General features: G+C 41.0%; 5 protein-coding genes across 5 annotated transcripts; 4 read left to right on the forward strand and 1 right to left on the reverse strand.

Moving 5' to 3' along the window:
• Positions 1 to 2792: 2792 nt before the first annotated feature.
• JH06_0973 (hypothetical protein) lies at positions 2793 to 10469 on the forward strand (the record flags this gene model as incomplete). The annotated part of the gene is made up of 4 exons (XM_014673339.1): positions 2793 to 2912; positions 2945 to 3025; positions 3061 to 3204; positions 3234 to 10469. 4 exons carry the CDS (start codon positions 2793 to 2795, stop codon positions 10467 to 10469), a joined length of 7581 nt encoding a protein of 2526 aa, XP_014528825.1.
• A 539-nt stretch (positions 10470 to 11008) lies between these two features.
• JH06_0974 (hypothetical protein) lies at positions 11009 to 15382 on the forward strand (the record flags this gene model as incomplete). Its single annotated transcript, XM_014673340.1, has 2 exons — positions 11009 to 11578; positions 11609 to 15382. The coding sequence occupies 2 exons, from the start codon at positions 11009 to 11011 to the stop codon at positions 15380 to 15382; spliced, it is 4344 nt and encodes a 1447-aa protein (XP_014528826.1).
• A 53-nt stretch (positions 15383 to 15435) lies between these two features.
• JH06_0975 (hypothetical protein) lies at positions 15436 to 17149 on the forward strand (the record flags this gene model as incomplete). Its single annotated transcript, XM_014673341.1, has 10 exons — positions 15436 to 15640; positions 15672 to 15749; positions 15782 to 15952; positions 15978 to 16073; positions 16104 to 16231; positions 16262 to 16395; positions 16426 to 16591; positions 16622 to 16715; positions 16746 to 16916; positions 16947 to 17149. The coding sequence occupies 10 exons, from the start codon at positions 15436 to 15438 to the stop codon at positions 17147 to 17149; spliced, it is 1446 nt and encodes a 481-aa protein (XP_014528827.1).
• An 8-nt stretch (positions 17150 to 17157) lies between these two features.
• Positions 17158 to 18206, reverse strand: JH06_0976 (hypothetical protein; the record flags this gene model as incomplete). Its single annotated transcript, XM_014673342.1, is given in 4 exon segments — positions 17158 to 17535; positions 17567 to 17934; positions 18005 to 18097; positions 18113 to 18206. The coding sequence occupies 4 exon segments, from the start codon at positions 18204 to 18206 to the stop codon at positions 17158 to 17160; spliced, it is 933 nt and encodes a 310-aa protein (XP_014528828.1).
• A 382-nt stretch (positions 18207 to 18588) lies between these two features.
• On the forward strand, positions 18589 to 21318 carry JH06_0977 (hypothetical protein; the record flags this gene model as incomplete). Its single annotated transcript, XM_014673343.1, is given in 11 exon segments — positions 18589 to 18685; positions 18718 to 18874; positions 18905 to 19100; positions 19131 to 19529; positions 19560 to 19915; positions 19928 to 20065; positions 20095 to 20492; positions 20522 to 20717; positions 20749 to 20859; positions 20891 to 21040; positions 21072 to 21318. 11 exon segments carry the CDS (start codon positions 18589 to 18591, stop codon positions 21316 to 21318), a joined length of 2445 nt encoding a protein of 814 aa, XP_014528829.1.
• Between the last annotated feature and the right edge of the window lie 448 nt (positions 21319 to 21766).

Below are 21766 nucleotides of genomic sequence, written 5' to 3' on the forward strand. Positions count from 1 at the left end.
TATCAATGCGTTGTGAGGGACAATGTCAATTCTTCTCTCGAGTTAGTCATTCTTCTCACTTTCTAAATCTGACTGTCACTTCCTTCGCCTCAATTTCTCCTTCTCATATCATTCGTTCAATGCGTTTTGCATTGTTGTTTCTACCTACTGCCACTTCGTATGCTCCGAAACTCCTTCTTTCGTCTCATAATGCTTTTTTCTCTCCTCAGATGGTAGAAGATTCTTCATTGAATACTTACGCTCTCATTCCAAATCTGCAACCTTCTGTTTGGCTGCAAATGGATCTTCCATCCAATATGCTGAGTTGCTTGAATGTGATTCAGATTCGATTGATGGTGTTGCCTCCTCAGCCACTGGTGATTCGGATTCTAAATGGCAGATCTCAACTTATTCTTCATAATACCATCGTCATTCCACGCCCTGTAGGAGTTTGGACGACAGTGAACTTAACACAGTCGGACTTCATGCTTGTATCGGGCTTACGTGTTACTATTGAGCCATTACGAGTCTATAGAGAAGGTCCCTTGGAATTACGTCTCCAGCATCTTGCTATGTACTGTCAGTTGCCAGAAGCCGCACGATATGCGACAGACCCTGTGAACGAAGTTGAAGACCTTCCTCAGCCTCTCCTTGCTCGTTTAGAGAAACTTGTGAAACCGAAAGAAGTAAAGGTTTCAGATAATGGAAAGACTTCTCTTCATGATAGCCACTGTCCTGAGGAGTGGGATAAAGTTGAGGGAGTGACGTGGAAGCGAAGTCCAACCGTAACACATGTGATGGTACGATGTGTCAATGGCCGTCGACTCACTCGGTTCTGTGATGCCTTTGGTCATTGGGGGACTGTTGAAGGGACTTGCAAGTCAACAGAGGAAACGACTCTCCAAGTGAATCAGGAATTGCTTCATGCAGAGATTCGACGAGTGGTTCCTAGTAAGCCTAGAGTAGAAGCAAAACCGATTCCTCCTAGTCATTGCAAAGCAAGGTCATGGAATGGTACATCGATTCCTCAGATTGCTATTGGAAAGACTATTGACATTGCTTGTACTTCTCCTGCATATGGAAACATCACTCTTCAATGTAATTCGGAAGGAAACTGGATTCAAGTCGATGGAGGATGTGAGGTGTGTCCTCAAGGCAGTTATCCTGAGATTACTGGTGGTCAGGTGAGTTGTACTCGATGTCCACCAGGTACAGCCTTTCTGCGAGGGAACCCTCGATATCGTGTGAAGTGTTATGGTCAGTTTTACTCCAATGGGGGAACTACAGAGTGTAGAATATGTGAAGGAGAAACACGAGGCAGCAGAGAGACAGGAAACATTGCTTGTAAGTCGTGTGAAGGAGGTGTGGTAATTGGATTGTCATGTGTCAATACAACTTTCTGTAGTAGTGATGACAAGCGAATTCGAGTTGGTGCATTGGAATATACTGCTTGTGATAATGCAATGAAGGGATATAAAACCCGAATGTGTAGTCTCGGAAGTGGAATCACGGGAATTTGGGGATTACCAAATTCTGATGGATGTTGTAAGAATATGATGATTTTGTTATGTAGTTTCTTCACAGCCTCCTCTTGGATCCTCTGAAATATGGATTGAGTTATTCCTGAAGAATGTGCATGCATCTGTCCTTCGTCGCAAATACAATGACAACACTTCAATATCTCGATCACAAACTGTTCTATTGCTAATTGAAGCTTTGAAGGAGTATTTCCCATCTGTGATGATCCGATTCATTCATTACGAAGATCTATCCAATTCTGTTCGTTTTTATTATTCTCTTTCATGGATAGACACAGCTTCTCACAGGTATTTCGTTTCTCTTTCAATTTGAGAATTCCGCGGGAATTTCGACTTCTCAAGTGGGTTTAATTCTTCGTCAAAAACTTCCTGAACTTACATTGCTGTTGAAGGAGAAGAATCCTTACATCTTCCATCACTATTTCTCTCTTACTCGAATGGCAATTCTGTACGAGGCCATTAATGATGCTTTCTGTCAGAAGTCTGGATTATGGCCACGAACAGAAGTGAATCAGATCGTCAAGAGTCATTGCTTGGTAGTTGATCAGCTCGGGTATCGTTCTCGACGGTGTGAAGAGCGGAACGGAGTGGCTGTGTGGGGAGAGGTGGATGACAGTCATTGCAGCCCTTCTCTACAAGAGATGAAGGATCTTCGTACTCTTCGCATCTCATTTTCTGTTCAGAAGTCATTTGATAGTCATGAGGCGCTGGATGCTCTGATTGACAGGATCAACTGCGATAATCTCTTACAAATGACGCATTTTGAGTATGATAATACGATTCGTGAGAATTCTTTGCAGTCCAATTTTACTCACGTTTTTAAGCATTGCAAAGTTCAAGACAATTTGCTTCAAGTGTATTTTGTATCCTCTGTTCCTTTTACTCGTTCTTGGATTGCTAGTTTCTTCTCTTATGCTCGAGTTGACATGATTCAAGTTACTCACGAGAGTTTGGTTGTTCGTAATTCTTTTGAATTGATCTTCTCTTCAAAACCACTCGAGAAATGCGATTCACAGAAATACTTGTTCTGTAATCGAAAGAATATTGTTCCACCTTTGTTTTGTCATTATCGAATGCATTTTGTCACACAGAAAGATATTCCCTTGTTGGATGACGATGTATGGTTATTTTAGTACCTGTTTGTTTGAAGCCTTCTTATACAAGGGTCTAAAACAAAGGTTTTCAAGTGTGTGCAAAATCGGTCCTTCTTTTGTCACAATGGTGTGTCCTTTAAAGAGTATTTCTGAAGCTCTTACATTGAGTCAATAATCTCTCATGCTAGAGGACGTTGTTAATTCGCTGATAACACGTTTTCTTGGTGAGTATATAAAGGATATTGACAAGAATGACTTGAAAGTTTCTATATGGAAAGGAGATGTGAAATTGCGAAATCTTGTGAGTTGAATTGCTGAGTTGTGAATGGATAGGAAGTAAAAACAGAAGCTCTCGATTTTCTTGATTTACCTGTTGAAATAAAATCTGGATATATCGGAGAGTTAACCTTAAGTGTAGGAAGATTGTTGTTATTGAATTGATGGGTTAGGTTCCTTGGAAAGAGATTGGAAGAAAACCAACCAAGGTCATGATTAATCAAATCTTTGTTGTTGTCTGTCCAAGATCTGAAGTTCATTATGATGAAGAGGCATTTAATCGTCGTGCCTTAGAGCTAAAGCGGCAGCGTTTGAAAGTACTGATATAGTTGATTGTTTACTATAGGCTATTGATGAAAAAGAGACGAAAAGAATGAAAGAATTGAATGAAAAGGAAGATAAGAGTCTAATCTCGACATTAGTGAGCAAAATCATCCGGAATTTTGAGATGAGCATTGACGAGATCCACATTCGATATGAAGATCACAGTTCTGACTTGAAACATCCTTTCTGTGGTGGTATTTCTTTGGAACAGATCTCAGTCAGTCCCAATCATCAGATCTCCAAGAGTTCTGATGAAGATACAACTTCCACGAAGCAAGTTCAACATAATGGTGTGTTCTTGAAAAATGTGTTGATCCATCGATTTGGAATATATTGGGACTCAGACAATCGTACTAGCGTTGACACATCGAGTGTAGAGTCTCTAACTGAAGATATGGAGTTGGCATTCCACAAGCCACTACATGCAGAGGATCGACCTGTTCCTCTCAATTATATTCTCCATCCACTCTCTGTTGATGTTAATGTGAATATGGATATTCGTGGAGTTGAATTGCGAAAGCCAACTCCTGAAGAAGCTGCGACTAGAGCAATGGAAGAATTGGGATGGAACAAAGAAGTGCTGGTGAATCAAAACTTGATAGAGACGTACATTAAGATCAAGCGGGATGATATTCGAGGTCGTGATGAGGCTGAAGAGACTGCCTTGTTCATTAAGAAGTTTAAGAAGAAGTTTCCCAAGTTCTGTTCTTCTCTCAATCTTCAGTATGCAACCACTTTCGCTTCCATCTGTTGGAAGTATGCAAATACTGCTAGTCCTGTGATTGTGGCCTCTGCTAAGCTCCCTCAAGTGACTGTCACAGTGTTACAGAGTCAGATCCGAGATGTTACCATTCTCTTGGATAATCTCACACTTCAAGTACGTCGTGCTCAACAGCCTGTGAATCGGCCAGAGAAGAGTATCCTAAAGCACCCTCGTTCTTGGTGGCGCTACGCAATTCGATGTGTGATGAAGAGTAATAGCAAGAAGAGAGCTGCTGTTGCATGGAAGGATTATTTGAAGTTCAAACAGCAGCGTAATGAGTATATTGATTTGTATAAACATGTGTTAAAAGCGCCAGGATATCCGTCTATTCATAAGAATAAAACTGCACTCAAGAGAAAGGCAGAATTAGAAGACATTTTTTCCATTGAAAATACGATTCTATTTCGTAAGATGGCTCAACTAGAAATTGATAAGGATCTAATGGATCAGCAGAGTTCAGAAGGATCCGACTCATCAGATGAAGAGCTCCGAACTGAACTGTATAAGGAGCTAGAGATCTCAGCAGAGGATGTGAATCCATGGGAAGGAGGTCAGCCGCTGGATATCATTGTATCTGTGGATTTCCAACTGGAATCTGCTCAGATATCACTGAAGAAAGAAGAACAAAAGTTTGTTGATATAGGCGTGAATGGAATTAGAGTGCGTGCTTTCAAACGGAAAGAATTCTTAGAGATATGGGCAATGGTGAGTGATCTAAAAGTCCTTGATTCTTTAACTCCCAAGACTCGTTATACTCATCTCATTTCTGTTCGTCATAACAATGAAGAGAGTGTGGTGACTCCTCAAGATTCCCCTCTTCCAATAGCAGAAACTGAAATAGAGACAAAAGCGAATCCATCTCTGTTGCCAGGAGATCTGTTATCAACCGTTCACAGTCCATTTATCCAAGCTCATATCGAAGTACCTGCCCTTGATAATTCCAGTGGAATGCGTGTTGAAGCTCGTATGGAAACATTGGATGTTGTTGTGAATATCCCATGGGTACTAGAGATTCTCCGTTTCGTGCAACCAGAGAATCTGGTAATAATGAGTCGCTATGTAGAGAAAGCATACAATATGGTGACTGCATTACGAGAAGGTGATAATGCATTGTTAGCAGCAGTGCAAAATAACCGTGGGATGACTCTGGATATTCGCTTATCTCCTCTCAATATCATTATTCCAGATTCATGTACAGCTCATCGATCAAAAACCCAACTTTTGCTAGCTCAAATTGGTGAGGTGATAGTGACAGCGTCTCCAAAGGTATCACCACGAGATCCTGAACATCTTACGGATGAAGACCTCTACAATACGATTGATGTAAAAGTGTGTCGTGTGGCTCTTGGGTTCATGGATGGTCGAAGCTTTGCTAATCGTTCTATTGTCCCTCCTGCAGTGTTAACGGATGTACCATCTAATACTCTTATCGTTCCTTTCGATGTTAATGTCACGTTACAAATGTGTTTGGTAAATGAAGTGCGATATGTGTCTACCAAGGTAGGGGTGACTGTAATGCCTCTGACAATTAATATCACCAAATCATTATTGGATGCAGCCTTGAATTGGGGATTGCCTGTTCTGGATGTCTTCCTTGCGAAGCAACGAGAATTGGATCTGAATGTAATGGACTTGTTACTGAAGCCCAAGCAGCTTCTGTTTAGCTGTATTGCATTTGATGGATCACCACTCTTACGAGATCATGATATTACTAGTTGGAAGACAACAGGTTCAAAACAACAGAAATTGCTGTATAGAATGATTATGCAAACCCAAGAACAAACCCAAATCAATCATCCAATGAATCAATCTCAGCAGTCATCTTCTTTGCTCGCTACATCTTCGTTCTCACCCATGAATTCAGTAATTGTTTCTAATTCCCATGATGAGGCATATGAACCTTCTTATGGAGTAATGCACTTAACATACGAAGACCTTCTCTTATTACAATACAAACCAATGATGATGATTGATGTAACCATTCAACACTTGGGTGTTGTTATTCATGATCCTGAATCAACAGATAGACTTATCCTAGCAATGCATTTGAATGGTCTTTCAATGCATTATTGTGATCATTTCTATGATATGGATATTGCTCTTACGATACCTGAACTTCTAATGGAAGATTATGCTCGACAAGAACAGTTGTTATCCTATGGAGCACAAACAGAATCTGTTCCTCTCTTATTAGAAGCATCACCTCGTGTTGGAGGTGATTTCTTGCAACTTCGATTCTTGTCAGTGGGTGTGTTGTCAATGCTGAATGACTTCTATGATGCTGCTAGTAATGTTTTTGCTTCGTTGGGTCCTATTAATATCAATTTGAATGCTGCGATTGTGAATCGGTTGATTCCACTTATTCCGTCATTACCTGCGAAGAAGGAGGACATGGGATCACAACCTAAAGAAGAACCTGAACCTGTTCGTGTAGCTCAACAACAAGAGGGATTGATGTTCCTTCACATGACAATGAAATCTCTTCAAGTGACGATGTTAGAAGATAATGGATCTTCATTAATCGAACTCGGTTTGAGGGACCTGCAAACTGTCTTCAATCAAACTCGAACTGCTATCCACCTCCTTCTCTCTCTTCAAGATATCTCTCTTACGGATTGTACAAAAGGATGTGGACTGTATCCATCAGTATTGGCCATTCAACACACAGAAGAGAAACCATCATTTCTCTCTGCTGATGTGACTCTAGTCAATAGTGCTCAATATTCAGATCTTGCTGATACAACTGTCAATGTGCATATGAGTGCACCTATCCTGACACTCCGATACCGTTTCATTCAAGAATTAATACGATATACACAAACAGGAACTTTGGGACGTCTTTTACAGTCTCCTTCTAAGCCAACATTATCATCTGGGTCATCTGGATCCTCTGAATCTCCTCTCCTCACATCAACTGCAGATCTGCATGCTTTCCTTGTTCATTCGGTGGATAATCTCTTCGCTGGATTGGTTGGAAGTAATATCATTCGTCGAGTTGTCTCTAGTACGAATGTCACATCATATGTCTTACCTCGAGCCAATGTATCTCTTCAAAATCTCGTAGTGATCATTCCTGCTGGTTCCGAGAGTCAAGAGACTCTTCAATTTGAGTTGGGAATGTTTACAGTTGGAAATGCGAATCAGCTCACAGAAGAGGAGGAGAGAGGAACCTTATTTATGAAGAAATCGAACGAAATCACAACCAATCTTTCAATGAGAATAGAAGGAATGCGCCTTCTTAGCAATTATCAACTAGGTGATGCAGTTGTGAGTCAATCCGTATTGGGAAGAGTTGATATTAGTATATGTGTCTTGCTTCACAGTGTGCTCTACACGTCAATCCATATCACACCTCTTGTGGTTACCTTGAATCAGACCCAACTCAGTTTCTTGCTTACGCGTCTTCTTAACAATTTGAATGAGGAAGCTGTGACACCAGAGATTGTTGTGAACGTCTCTAATAGTCCTGATCTTTCTATTCCTACTGAAAAGGTCGTATCAGAGAGTCCAGATCAGGTCGAAGTCTCCGTTGAGCAACCAGAATCAGCAGGTGAACCTGAAATCAGTGCAATGAACGAACGATCATTCTGGATTGGAGATGCTTTCTATACAGATATAGTTCTGGAAGGAGTGTTGATTGAATTACTCAATCAGGATGGTGGGTATACAAACGATTCTTCAGGTCAGTCTCTAGTGGAGAGCTGTGGTAGTAATCCACATTCCTTTTTCATTCTCCGTCTGGATGCACTATCATTAAATGCAAGTCTAACTACTCTGCAAGCCGCACTCAATGTTTCTCTGGCTAGTATCAGACTCAAAGATACTCGTAGTGAATCGACAGTTCTTCCTTTCTTCCGAGAACCGCTCCAGTTTGGTGATGATCAGAATCCCACACTCACTGTGATGTGTCAGACTTCTGAGGGACCTGAACCAATGATTGATGTATTGATTAGTCTTCATTCCCTTCGATTATTCCCTACTCCTTTGTTCATGGATATTCTGTCATTCCTTCCTTCGTTCCTGAATTCTGTACCCAAGGCAGAACCCACTCCTACCAAGGTGGAAGAGGGGAATCACTCTGCTGGTACACTCTCAGTATCTCCTTCTGTTCGTTCTGTGCTATCTCTTCTTCGTGTCCAATTTCAAATCGATCCTCTTACTGTTTTCTTTGCTTCTTCCTTCATATGTCCTTCACCATTTGTCTTGTTGAATATTGCTCTCGATTCAACTCTCTCCATCACTGAAGCTTTTGACGTCTCATTAGCAGTAGTCCTAAGAGATATGCGAATGGCTCAGTGTACTATGGATCAGATGCAACCACCTCACGATTGTAATGATATCCTTCAAAGCTGGTCGCTAGCGATCCAAGTGGATATGAAGGATGCATTCAAGACAGTCTCAGTAACTGTGAATGACTCTCAAGGATTGCATATGGCCATTGGATACAAGGATGTGGAGATTCTAATGAATTGGATGAATGCTCTGTTAGCAAATGTGTCGACTTCAGCAGCAAATCAATCTCTTCTTACAAATGATTCTTCAGTTTTCCCTGTAGTGAAACTTCCCTTGATCGTACCAGAAGGAAATAATTGGATGAATATCACAGCAACGGTATCGTTGCATAGTATCCAAGTGGTGGTAATAAGTGACGTTAGCAATGTTGAAGTCCCTTTCATTCAACTTCAGTTGAATTCTATAGAAGCAACATGTGACTTCAGCAACCAACTGGTGTTTGTCATTCAATTGCAACTTCAAGCAGATTTCTATAATCAACCACATATTGCATGGGAACCTCTGATCGAGCCGTGGGAAATGCTTCTTCAAGTGATTCAGCATCGTATTCCATTGACAGTAGTTCAAGAAGCATTATCCCAGGGAGCATCACCTCCTCCACAATCGTCTTGTACGATTCGTGCAGAGAAAGTAATGAATGTGAATGTTTCAGCTGCCTTCTGTGGAGCAGCATTGGAATTGTTGAACAAACTGCAGAAGTATCGTAATGAAACAGAGTCAGGTCACTCAATGTTAACAGAGAATGGGTATTACTTGCATATAGAGAACCGTCTGGGACTTGAAGCTACTTTTGATATTGTATATGATGGTGGTCTTGGAATGCAGTTAGAGAAGATACGATCTCAATGGGAGCAGATTGAGCATAAGCAAAGGGCATTGCGTTGTAGTGGCCCTTTGTATGTACGTTCTTCAGAGACTGATGTGCGAATATGTTATGTGGAGGTCTTTACTGATGAACCATGTATTCGTGCTTATACTCCTATCAGACAATCTCTTGTGACGTGCTTCACTTCAAGAAGTGGTAGTATGAAGATCCCTACAAAAGGATTGATTCTATTCACATGTGTCGATGCCGAATCATCATCCGAACTTTCCTTCTTCTCGTCTGTATCTGTCGAACAACAGCGGTGGCGCCAAGCCCTGCTACAGCCATTACCGTCTCTGGAACTCTCCTCGAATGATGAAGAAACCTTATTGATCCCATCAGGCGCTCGTATCCGAAGTATGTTGCCAGCACATCCCAATATTTCTGTGATTCAGTCTGTCGAGTCGTATAACCAACGAATTGTGTCCATTGGTGTCCAAGGATGTCGTCAGATTCAGTTCTGTTGTGATCTTGAAGGTGAGACCCCTTTCACTGTGTCTTCAAATGATGGTTCAGTTCACTATGACATTCTGGTAAGAGTTCTCAACACTTCAGGTCTGCGTGTGATTCAGTTGGCTCCATTACTGGAATTCCATCACTATTGTCACTGCCCATTGTATTGTCGCTTCATGAAAGAGGATCCGGAGAGTTCACAAATCACCATCCATCAGTCTCAACGCAAGCAGGTCAATCTGGAGGATGTGAAGAATAATTATTTCGGAGTTCCTGTTGGACTGAAGAGTCCTGCATTTGATAATCAGACTCCGAACTTTGCCATTCGTCATCCTCCTGTTAATGCTGAATGGTCGTATTTGGCTCTTGGATTTGAAGAAGCTATCTACTGTCCTCTAACAATGGGTCTTCAGGGTTGTTTTGAGCTCCTTGGAAGTGGTGATGTCAAATCAGTTGATTCGTGTATTCATCATAGTATTTCGGTTCCTGATATCACTTCATTGAAGTTACGACGTCTATGTTTGAATGTGGGTTCTTTAGAGAAACCTCACTATGTATTGCTTCGTGTAACTCACTCTCGTCTTGCTTCAGACTCTCATTCAAGTACTGCATTCTCAATGATCACTGTTCCTGTGATGGTACTCCAGAATCTTCTTCCAATGCCTATTGAGTTCCGTGTTCTGTATCGTCGTGATGCAGGAAGTAGTATCGTACAGTCTGGTACTGTTGAATCTGGAAAGAATATTGAAATTACTGCTGTTGATGGGTGTGCGAATGAATTCTACAGTATTTTGGTACGTCCAGTTAATAGTCAGTTTGTTTGGGGTCGACAGGTTATTCCTGTAAGTATATGGATGCTGTTAATGATCATAGATTGCAACTGAGGGAAAAGGAGAATGTGAATTAGCAGATCTAGAGAACAGTCATACATGCATTCAATATCAGTACTCGTATCAGAGACAAGGAGAGATAGAATCCTCAGAGACGCTTCTATTAAACATATTCTGTTCCTATTGGGTTATCAATCGTACAAATGAGACTCTATTGTTTGAATTGATTGTATTTTTTATACCTTAGTCTTGCTGGTAAGAATGAAACTCCTGTCATTCGTCTGCCAAGTGCTGATATATCTGTCAACTTCGCATCAATTCAGCCAGATCCTGTTACAACTCCACTACAACCGTTTCTCTTCAATACGGGGAGCAAGAAGGCTGTAGTGCGTTTGCGAAAGGGTAGTTCTCCATGGAGCCCACGTGTTTCACTTGGAAAGCAGAATTGCACTTGCGTGTGTATTCCAGCAGCTGCTCCCTTCACACTCACAGATTCGCTGTATTCCGTAAGTGTAAAGCGACTCCAGGAACCATTTACAGCGACTCAATTGATCACGATCTCTCCTCAGTACGTATTTGTGAACAAAACCTCAATGGATCTATGGATCCAGCAACAGGACCAGTCTTTCTCACTCCCTGCTTCATCCTGTATCTGTCACACAGAGTTTCTCCCTGGATCTCATCGTCTCTTGAGTATCAAACGAGCTACATCGAACTCATATTCTACTGAATTCGATTGTGATGGAAGTGAACGAATGGATGTAGTATTACCTGGAGAACCAGAAGATCTTCTGAGTGTGACAACAAGTCAAATCGGAGATTTGCAGGCAGTCACAATCGATATGTTGAAGCCAGAAGATATTAGCTACTGTGTGAGTAATAATAGTGCCCTGGATCGAATTACTGTGTTACAAAGTGCTTGTGATTTGTCAACTGCTCTGACTGTGTCTCCAATGGATTCACATATGTGGATTCTACCCAACCCAGTTGGAGTAAAGCAGGCAGTAATCTTCCTTCATCAGATTACAGAGGCAGAGACAGAAGTGACATTCCAGCCATTTGTTTTAGTGGATCTAAGCAAGCCTGGTATTGTAGCTACGGTGTCTCGAAAGAATCCTGATCGAGTCGTGGAGATCGTGGTTGAGGCTGAAGACACGACGAAGGTAGGAGCCAGATTAGTGAATGAAGGATAGATTCTCATAATTCGTGATAAGTTACCTGAGGCAGACTCACAGACAACTGCTTGGGAACAAAAGAAGCATCTTGCCTTCATGAGTTCAGTATTGGAGGAATCACTTTCAACAAATACCTTTGCATTTAGTGATGTTGATAAGGAGGCGAATGGTTTTGTTATGGCTCTTCAAGACTTTGAGAATCATGCAGCTCAATCAACTGATATGGACCTCCTCTTGAATGATGATTATTACTGGCTCTACCTTCGTAATGTATCCATTCGTAATCTTCAACGCCGTCCTTGTTCCATCACTGTTCGTGTGAGCAATGGCGAGATATTAACCACTACCAATAGCATTAAAGGATCCCATGTGTTCCTGGGTAAGGAAGTTATTTTGAAGAGACGATCGGAAACTATCCAAATTAAAGTGATCGTATCATTTGAGAAGATAATGATGGAGTTTGATGTTTCTGTTGCATATGCTTCTCATGCTGAATTCAATCATATGGAACTACTCCAACTTCCCTTCAATTGTACAACGGGAAGTATCTCTCGAGAGGGTGAGAACTTATGTGCTGGAGGATCTCTCTATTTATTCATTGCTCATTGTCATAATAATGTGTTAACGAATAGTCAGCAAGAATATCTACCTCGTTTGCTAAGAACACGGTTTGATTTGGTGAAGAAACTCCAAGAGTTGAATCAAACAAAACGCAATCTGGAGTATGAGCAGAGAGTTGTTGGATTGAGTTTGCAAGCACGCGATCAGGTGTCTCGTATGATGGTTGGGCAGAATGGAACTGAACAACAAGAACTAATGACTCATGTTGGTAACCATCATATCCAGAGGGCATTACGTCGTGGTGACTATGCCAATGCCCCATCAGTGGAAAGCGTGCCTCTGGAGTCCTTGCTGCAATCAGCAGGTTCTGAACAATCGTGTGTGGCCGAGGAAGATGAGATGGAGAGTCAGATAGGAGATCTGGAGCGAGAGAAATTCTTCACTGTAGAGCTCCGTAAGTTGCAGAATATCCCAGTAGATCAATTGGAGTCAGAACTACAAGTGTGGCTTCGTGTAAATGGTCGGTCGCTGAGTTTGGGCCGTCAAAAGGCAGTGAAACAGCCAGTGGAGTATTCAGCACAGCCCTTGGAGGTTGTATTCTCTCAAACACGCTTAGGCTGTAAGTTCTGTGTCCAAGGAGATGGTCACATTGTGGTAAATCGTGTTGTGAATGAAAGTGAGGCTGCCAAGCATGGAGTGTGTGTTGGTATGACTCTGTGGGGTTTGAATGGAAAAGTGGTTCAAGGAGCTGGTGAGAACATCAATCAGAAGTTGAAGAGCTTACCAAGACCATTGAAGATAACATTCATGGCTCCTTATCGAAGTAAGGAATGGATTCGTGATGATTATGTAGTGCCTGCTTGTAAGTACCAAGATGTTATATGGACTGGTCAGGTGATGGTACCTTCCGAACTGACTCTGGGTCAGAAAAGTGTACAATTGGAAGTGTGTCGTAGAGATTCCGTATTGTTCTCTCAGGCACTTAAGATCCGTCGGTTCTCGGATTGGGAAGGGTCAATTGGTGATTCTCAGTCACCAGTGACTAGCTGTGGTGTGATGACTCACTGGCTGGATCGAAGTGCTGCTGTGACTCAGATTGACACCTTAATTACCCTGTCTCTTGGTGGTATTGATGTGAGTATTCTCGATGCGATTCCTCGTGAAATCATGAATGCAGGAATCCGAGGAATTGCCTTAAATGTGACTACTATGACAAATGACCGTCAGTCGTTCGAAGTCACAGTAACAAAACTTCAGGTTGACAACCAGCTAATGAATGCAATGGAACCTGTTCTGTTGGGTCGGGTGAAAACTGATGATCAACCTACTCTGAAGATAAATGCGGTCATACCGTCACATCCATCGATTGGATTCTTGGAGTATCTACGTGTTCAGTTATCTGATATCTTTGTTGCTATGGATAACCGTCTGCTTGTGGCTCTTATTCAGTTGCTTGGTGATATCCCTCTCGAGTTGTTAGGAACTGCTTCAACCACTTCGATTTTGGATATGTCAGAATTCCAGCCGACCATTCGTATTCCAGTAGACGGACAATCATCACTACGTGTGTTTGCAGAGAAATTCATGATTGAAGACACTTCAGTTGTGATATCGAATCGAATCGATCCTGCTACTACAACCACGGGAATCTTCCTTCCTTCTATTCCTATGCTTCTTCCTATTCAGACTCTGTTGGATACATTGTGTGGCCTAGTGGCTGATATTGATCGAACGACACTTCGCTTTGCAGGGATTCGAATCATGAACTTCTTTGGCTTCACTTCTGAGCTGGGTCGGCGAATCATCCTTCATTATGTGTCTCAAGGAAGTCGCCAGGTCTTAAAGTTGCTTGGAAGTATGAATCTGATTGGAAATCCTGTTGGTCTGGTAGAAGATGTGAGTAGTGGAGTGAAGGCATTCATTGAGACATCGGTGAAGGATGATTCGATTGATAAGACCGAGCATGAGAAACGTGTAGAAGAAGGTGGAAAAGTGTTGATACGAAAAACAGCCCGGGGCTTCTTTAATTCGGCGAGTAAGATTACTGGTACATTGGGGAATGGTTTGGCCTCATTAACATTCAACAAACATTACAAGGAACAACGTGTAATGGGTCGAAGTGGATTGTTACATGGTCTGACCTCTGGTGTGACAGGTGTGGTGATGGATCCAATTCGAGGAGCGAAGAAGAATGGTGTGCGTGGTGCACTTGAAGGCGTGGGTATGGGATTAGCAGGAGTTGTAACAAAACCAATCTCTGGTCTGATGGATGATACAACACGTTTGTTAGATACGGCTAAGGCGGCTGCCGGAGATGATGAGAAGTATGAACGGCTACGCTTACCTCGATGTGTCCTATGTGACAATGTTATTCGTGCTTATGATGATCATACTGCTCAAGGACAGATGTTATATGCAATTGTGACTACACGATTCCTTGTGGAACAGGAAGAGGATGAGCAATATGTCCTTCACTGTTGTGTAGACGCCAATTCGCATTATTTCGTTGTGACACAGTATCATGCATTCCTTCTGGAACCTAACTGTGATCTTCTCTGGTGTATCTCGTTACAATCAATTTCTGTGGAGGTTGATGATGAAGAGATGCGTATCTTACAAGGAACTCAATCACGACTGGTTCTATTCTCAGATAAGGAAATCTGTTCTCGTTTGTATGGTATTATAATCAATATTCCTTCCTGGACGTCAAAGGAGATTGTCCAATGTTCTAAGGATTTTGTCAATTTCGTAACGTCACGTTATCTGAAGGAAACAGAGATTGAGAAGGCGTATACCCGACCAGCTGTGGATTTCAAATCGCTGGATATTCTGTCAGTGTGCCTTCTGTCTGTTGATTTGAGATATGAGCGGAAGATGGCCGGAAATTACAGTGTAAAAGCTAATGCATATCAGGAGTATTGCTTAGAAATTGTGGGTGGAGTGGAGAAGGTAGCAATGGCTAGTTGGCGTGTGTATCGGCGCTACAGTGAGTTACGAACGTTGTACAAGGCGATTGAAGGGAAATTGTCCAAAGAACTGAAGAGTGTGAAGTTCCCTGGTAAGAAGATCCAGATTCTGGGATCACACTTGAATGCAAAAGCATTGGATGAACGTGAACAACTGATGAGGATCTTTATTGACGAGGTGTTTTCGAAGGAGGTAGTGATGCAATTGGAAGAGGTGAAGTCTTTCTTATGTACTAGTCCTGTGAATATTCGTTATGAAGTTTGATTCGATATTTGTTGCTGTCAGTTGTTTGTTGAATCCAGTATTTGTTTCAGTACATGTCTAGGATCGTTCTTGACTTTCCAAACGATGCTACGGAAGTCGAGAAAGAAAATACAGTCATAGCCGATCAAACAAGTCCCTCGATTGTGTTTATTGAGCAGGAGACACCATCTCCGTATGGCGATATATCAAACCATGATGGAACCCATACAGAATTGTATTCATATTCAAGACGAAGGAAAAGAGAGCGAGGTCTGAAATGTACTAGAATCGAATATATTTTAATTATTAGCTCTTAAAGAACGTCAGTCTGAATTCTTTTTGTCACATATCCCGATGGGAGGTGAAGGACAGATTTCTGGTTACAAGTGTATGAATTGATTCTAGAATTGATTGATATAGCTCATGCAGATTTAGGAAGTGTGAAGTCGTCTCCCTTGACGGATATTATCGAAGTGAGTGGAAAACAGAACTATGAGTATAAATCAATACAAAAATTGTGTGAGCCTGGTACAATTCTGAAATCGGGATTGTATGTCTTCTCACCGAATAAAACCTTTCCATTAGGTCCTAGTAGCTGCATGGATTGATTGATTAGCCATCACAAGTTTTATTGGAATTGATGAAGAAGAGGATAAGGATGTATTCATTACAGGTACCGATGAGAGTGATGATGATCTTCTTCTTTACGAAAGTGGTTATAGTATATGTGATTAATCTATAGAAATGAAAAATGTGCGTCGAAACAAGGACCCAGAACAAGACATAAATGTGAGTTATCAAGAGTTTATAAAGCAATTCACGACTGTGAATACGGAGAATATTTATCTTGATAATGCTTATATTCAACAAGTAAGAAATGAAGTAATGATTTACATGTAGTCTTCTCAAACTTCGATTTTGTTTTTCGATAGTTGGACTTCTTCAGTTATTCCATATATCAAGGAAACGCACTTAAAGAAGGAGTTGAACAGCATTTTCCAAAACAATTATCCTGACATTCCCAAAGATTTCACGTAGTAAAAGAGGAAGACATTCATCGTTAGTCTTTCAAAACTACGAAAACTAAAGCATTTGTCACTAATGCTTTGTCAACCTTCTATTGTATTCCCTTCCATCTCAATCTCGTTAAAGAATCATCGGACTGTTGATTTTGATATAGGAACGTTAGCGTTAGCATTCTGTTATTTTGAACGGTTAGCATTATATGGAGTAAGAGTGATATGAAGACATGATGATTAGCATGTGAACAAGGAGAATCGAAAGATTGTCTGCGCTGATTGTCTTCTGATAGCTTACAAATTCAATCAGATTTGTGAAGTGCCAAGTGCAATGAGTGAGAGAATTAGTAGATAGTGAAGAATAGAAAGTGAAGCAATTCAGATCATTCTTAATGAGCTGGATACATTGTTTGGAGTTGAACCGCAACGTACAATTGAGAATGAAATGGAAGTATTGGTTGCCTTGGAGTTTTCTCTATTCATTCCATATGATCAGTACATTGAGCATATATTCTGGATTCTACGAAAGTTGGATAGTAGGTAAAAGAGATGTTCTTGATGCATAGCCAATCTGCGAACATATCTCGGTGAACCAATGTATGAGTCCTATTATAAAGCAATTCATTACGATGAATTATGTGGAAAGGAAGAACAAGAAGAAGAGGAAGAAGAAGAACCATTTGATGAGAATGCAGATAGTCATGGATTAACAGAGAATGACTTGCTATTAGAGACATGTGATGAGACAGATGAGGTGACCAAGGAGTAATATGTTTGTTAACAAACAGATGATTCTTCGATTTTGGCTCTCTTCTCGGAAGGCTCTTGAGCTTCTTTATTTGTACGTTCGGGAGCTTTCCAGGGATCTAAAGGAACCATAGGAAGATTCCTTACGGAGAATTTCGAGAGATCTGAAGGGAAAATTACATAAAACACAGGAAATCTAAGATTGATGAAAGGAATAGAACCGTACTCTAAAAGAGTGATTCCAGAAAGAATATCTCGAAATGAATGATTTGGAGGGACAATGTAGTATTCTTTCTGCGATGCTGACTGAGAAACAGATTCATCATATGGAGAATACTTTTCCATTAGTAGAATCATTCCATCAATGCCAGTGTGTTTATATTTGGCTACAAGAGGATACAAATGACTCTAGACATCAAACATAATGCATTTTTCGTACACTTAGTTTTGCAATTTCATTTACAACTGTTGTTCCTACGTCATCCAATTCAGAACATCGTGCAGAAAAAGAAAGAACAGGGGAGATACTGGCGAGATACCACTTGGTATACCACATAATCAAACCCTTTCCAAATATATAGCGAGTCCGATTCTCTTTTTGTCGACTCATTCCGAGAGGAAGAGTGATCAGTGTGACATGTCGATCTGATGCTTGCTTAATAAGAGCAGAGAGATAGGAGGGAACACGCTGACTCTTGGGATTCTTGGCTTCTTCCACTAAATGGGGAGTACTCCAAGCAGGGAAGTCAATAATATTCTTAGCAGAACTATCGACTTTGCGTGCAACATCTGTGAGAAAGAAATAGTCTACAGATCACAACTGTAGTTGAATTCAACCATCATGTAAAACAGCATCATTAAACTCATTCAGAGAAACGAACTTCGTCCTGTTTCGAACTCCAGTACAATGATCCTAAAGAGTTAGCACATCCCTCAAATCCTACATCCTTTTTATGTCTCCGAACACAATCTAATGAGCATGTACGCTTATTGCACCCTGGACAAGTATATTTAAAGGGTTTCTGCTGACATACTTCACATAAGATCACTTCATGTTTCTTTTTCCCCTCAACATCCATTTGTACACGGTAAACAAAAAGAGAATAAAAACAGAGGAGAATTAGTGAATGCCGAATAATGGGCATTGCGACAACCGAGCCTAAAGATTCAAACATAGGTTTTGAGTGGCAATGGTTGATTGTTCTAAATAACGATTCATATATAGCCTAAGCGTGGAAGACATAACGATTTCCTTTCACAGGATGAAGATGGTACCGTTCATATCCCCCCTTCAGCTTCTTTTTCTGATGGAGAAGATTCTGAAGGAGAAGATCTGATGGAAAATATGCAAGAGTAGTTAAAATCGGCAGAGTCTGAGGTTTTAGTGATTATCGCAATATTCCAGAATTGGATCGTTATGACCGTGCGGGACTTGTTGAAGACGAAGAGGAAGAAGAAGAGATGGACTATCAAACAAGAAAGGAAGCCGAAGAGGAAATGGATAGACGAGATCATGGATTCCAGCGTCGAAGATGGAACGATCATTATGATAATGAAGGTAAACATCATTATCTTGTTTGAGTTTTGTAGACAGTGATTATGAGAAAGAAAATCAAGCTGGAGAAGCAGCCGCTCTTGGTCGTCTGGGAATGGAAGAAGAAACACGCGTTCCACTTCCATCCACTCCATCGACCAATCTTGCTGAAGCCTTGAAGAATGATAATGTTCGTAACGAGATCATAGAGAGGTAGATATTGTTGTATCCTATGAACTATAGATTTGCAGATTTCCTTCGTACTTTCGTTCGACAGAATGTAAGTTATGAGCCATATTATTTGGACTCCATTCGATCAATGTGCAATAATAACCGACAAAGTGTTCAAGTGAGTTTTGTGGATCTCTCAGTAACTCAACCTCAAATTGCTATTTGGTTAGCAGATGAACCAGACACCATTTTGGATTGTTTCAATATGGTACATTCGTATTGTTAATATCATGCTCAGGCAGCCAAGAAAGTGGTTTTAGAAGAGTTCCCCAGCTATGAGCAGATCCATAAGGATATCTACGTCAGAATTCAAGATCTTCCGGTAATTGACAAGATTCGTGAATTGCGAGCAAGTCACTTGGGATCATTGATTCGAACCCAAGGTGTCATTACCCGTCGAACAGGAGTATTTCCTCAAATGGTGTATACTGCCTTCCGTTGTAGTTTCTGCAACAAAATCACAGAGGGAGTAAAGCAATCTTCAGAGAAGGAGGTGAAACCAGAGATGTGTGTGTTCTGTCAGCGGAAAGGAGGATTAGAATTCTATAGCCAGAATACGGTTTATCGTAACTATCAGAAGATGACCATTCAAGAAAGTCCTGGTACTGTGTCTGCTGGTCGTATTCCTCGTAGTAAGGTAAATATGTGAAGAGTGTGTGATTGATAGGAAGTGATTGTCACTGGAGACTTGATTGATTGTGCTCGACCTGGAGATGAAGTGGATTTGACAGGACGTTATACAAACAACTTTGATATGTCGTTGAACACAAGGAATGGCTTTCCTGTATTCTCTACAGTGATTGAAGCCAATAATGTGATCACTCGCAAGGATGTGATGGGATCCCAAGTTTTATCTCAGGAAGACATTCAGCAAGTAGGATTATTCGAGACGGATGACGATAAGATCAAAGAGCTTGCAGCAGATTCGAACTTCGAGCGTCGTTTGTTGTGTAGTATTGCTCCATTCATCTTTCAGCATGATGATGTGAAGATGGCTATTGCTATGGCTCTGTTTGGTGGTCAGTACGTATGAAGTAAGGATGTAACGGACAGAGAGAAGGTTAATGCGAAGCATAGGATTCGAGGAGACATTAACGTTTTGTTGATGGGAGATCCTGGTACAGCAAAGTCACAATTCTTGAAATATGCAGAACGAACATCTCCTCGTGCTGTGTAAGAATCTCAGTTGGTCTTTATCATAGATACACTACAGGCAAAGGAGCTTCAGCTGTAGGTCTGACAGCTGCTGTTCACCGAGATCCAGTGACTTCGGAATGGACGTTAGAAGGAGGAGCCTTAGTGTTAGCTGATCGAGGCGTGTGTATGATCGATGAGTTCGATAAGATGAACGATGGAGATCGAGTGTCCATTCACGAAGCAATGGAACAACAATCCATCTCCATCAGCAAGGCAGGTATTGTGACAACACTTCAAGCTCGTTGTGCTGTGTTGGCTGCAGCAAATCCAAAGGGAGGACGCTATGATGTGATGAAAACATTTTCGGAGAATGTGGAGTTAACAGATCCAATCATCCAACGTTTTGATATTCTGTGTGTGTTACAGGATCGTGTAGATCCGGTCGAAGATGAACGATTAGCTCGTATGAGAATAAGGAGGAATGTGATCTAGATTTCGTGGTGGAGAATCATCGTGTTTCGCATCCCTCCGCTGTGGCTTCAGCTGTTCAAACAGAGAATGGGTATTCTCCAGAATATCCCTCGATTCGTCTCATTCCACAAGACTTGCTTAAAAAATACATTCTCTATGCCAAAACGAATATTCATCCTGCTCTTGATAATGTGGATCAAGATAAGATAGCCAAAATGTGGCCTATTTTTGTCATTCATAATGAATAGATATGCAGAACTCCGTCGTGAGAGTATTCATGCAGGTGGCATTCCAGTTGCCGTTCGTCATATTGAGAGTATTATTCGTATGTCGGAAGCTCATGCTCGTATGCATTTGAGGTCAGGACAGAGATAAGTTGTTATTGAATAGAACCCATGTGAATGATGATGATGTGGATGTGGCTATTTCGACCATGCTTGAGAGTTTCATAAATTCGCAGAAACATGCTGTGAAGATGGCTTTACGACGTTCATTCCGCTCATATATTGTTAGACCTGAAGATAGTTTTGGACTGGTGTTGTATGGGAATAATGAAGAGAATTGAATGTAGATATCAACTGAAGGAGCTGGTGCGCGAACAGTTGGAGGTACTCAATATTCTGGAATCTGCTTCTACTATGGAGAAGTTAACGATTCGTGTGAAGTTGGAGGATTTGGAGGAGAGGGCACATCAGGTTGGTGTATCGAATGTGATACCTTTCTTGGAAAGTGACCTATTCAAAGAAAACAAATTCTCATTTGAAGAATCTGAGCGGGTCATTATTCGAGAGTTTGTCAACAACACGGAGGGAGAATAATCTTTTGGGAAGTAGTAAACTTGTATATGTTTGTTTTACTGGAACATAATTACTATAAACTAGATAATAGGGTTAAAAAATGGTTATATGTTCCGAAGAACAAGACTTTAACCTCATGTAAATGGAAGGGATAATCCCTTTTCTCGTCCTTATCGAGGGAGATGCTAACCTTCTCTCGGCTCAACGTACACGGAAATTATTGTGGAGAAGATATATTTAAGAGTAAGATAATATCTAGAATTTTTCATTATGGGTATTCTCTTTCTCTTATAATTCGTTAAATAGGACTGTATATGTAATAAATGATTTAAACTCTAGGAACAAACAACTTCTAAAGATACTAATACCCTCTTCCAATCGGAACATTATTGCTTCCAGTCATTCCATTTCCTCTTCCATAACGACGCATCGGACGACCACTACCTCCCATTCCACTGAATGCATATCG

This window comes from Blastocystis sp. subtype 4, assembly GCF_000743755.1.
Source record: "Blastocystis sp. subtype 4 strain WR1 chromosome Unknown seqid_0046, whole genome shotgun sequence".
NCBI lineage: Eukaryota > Bigyra > Opalinata > Blastocystidae > Blastocystis > Blastocystis sp. subtype 4.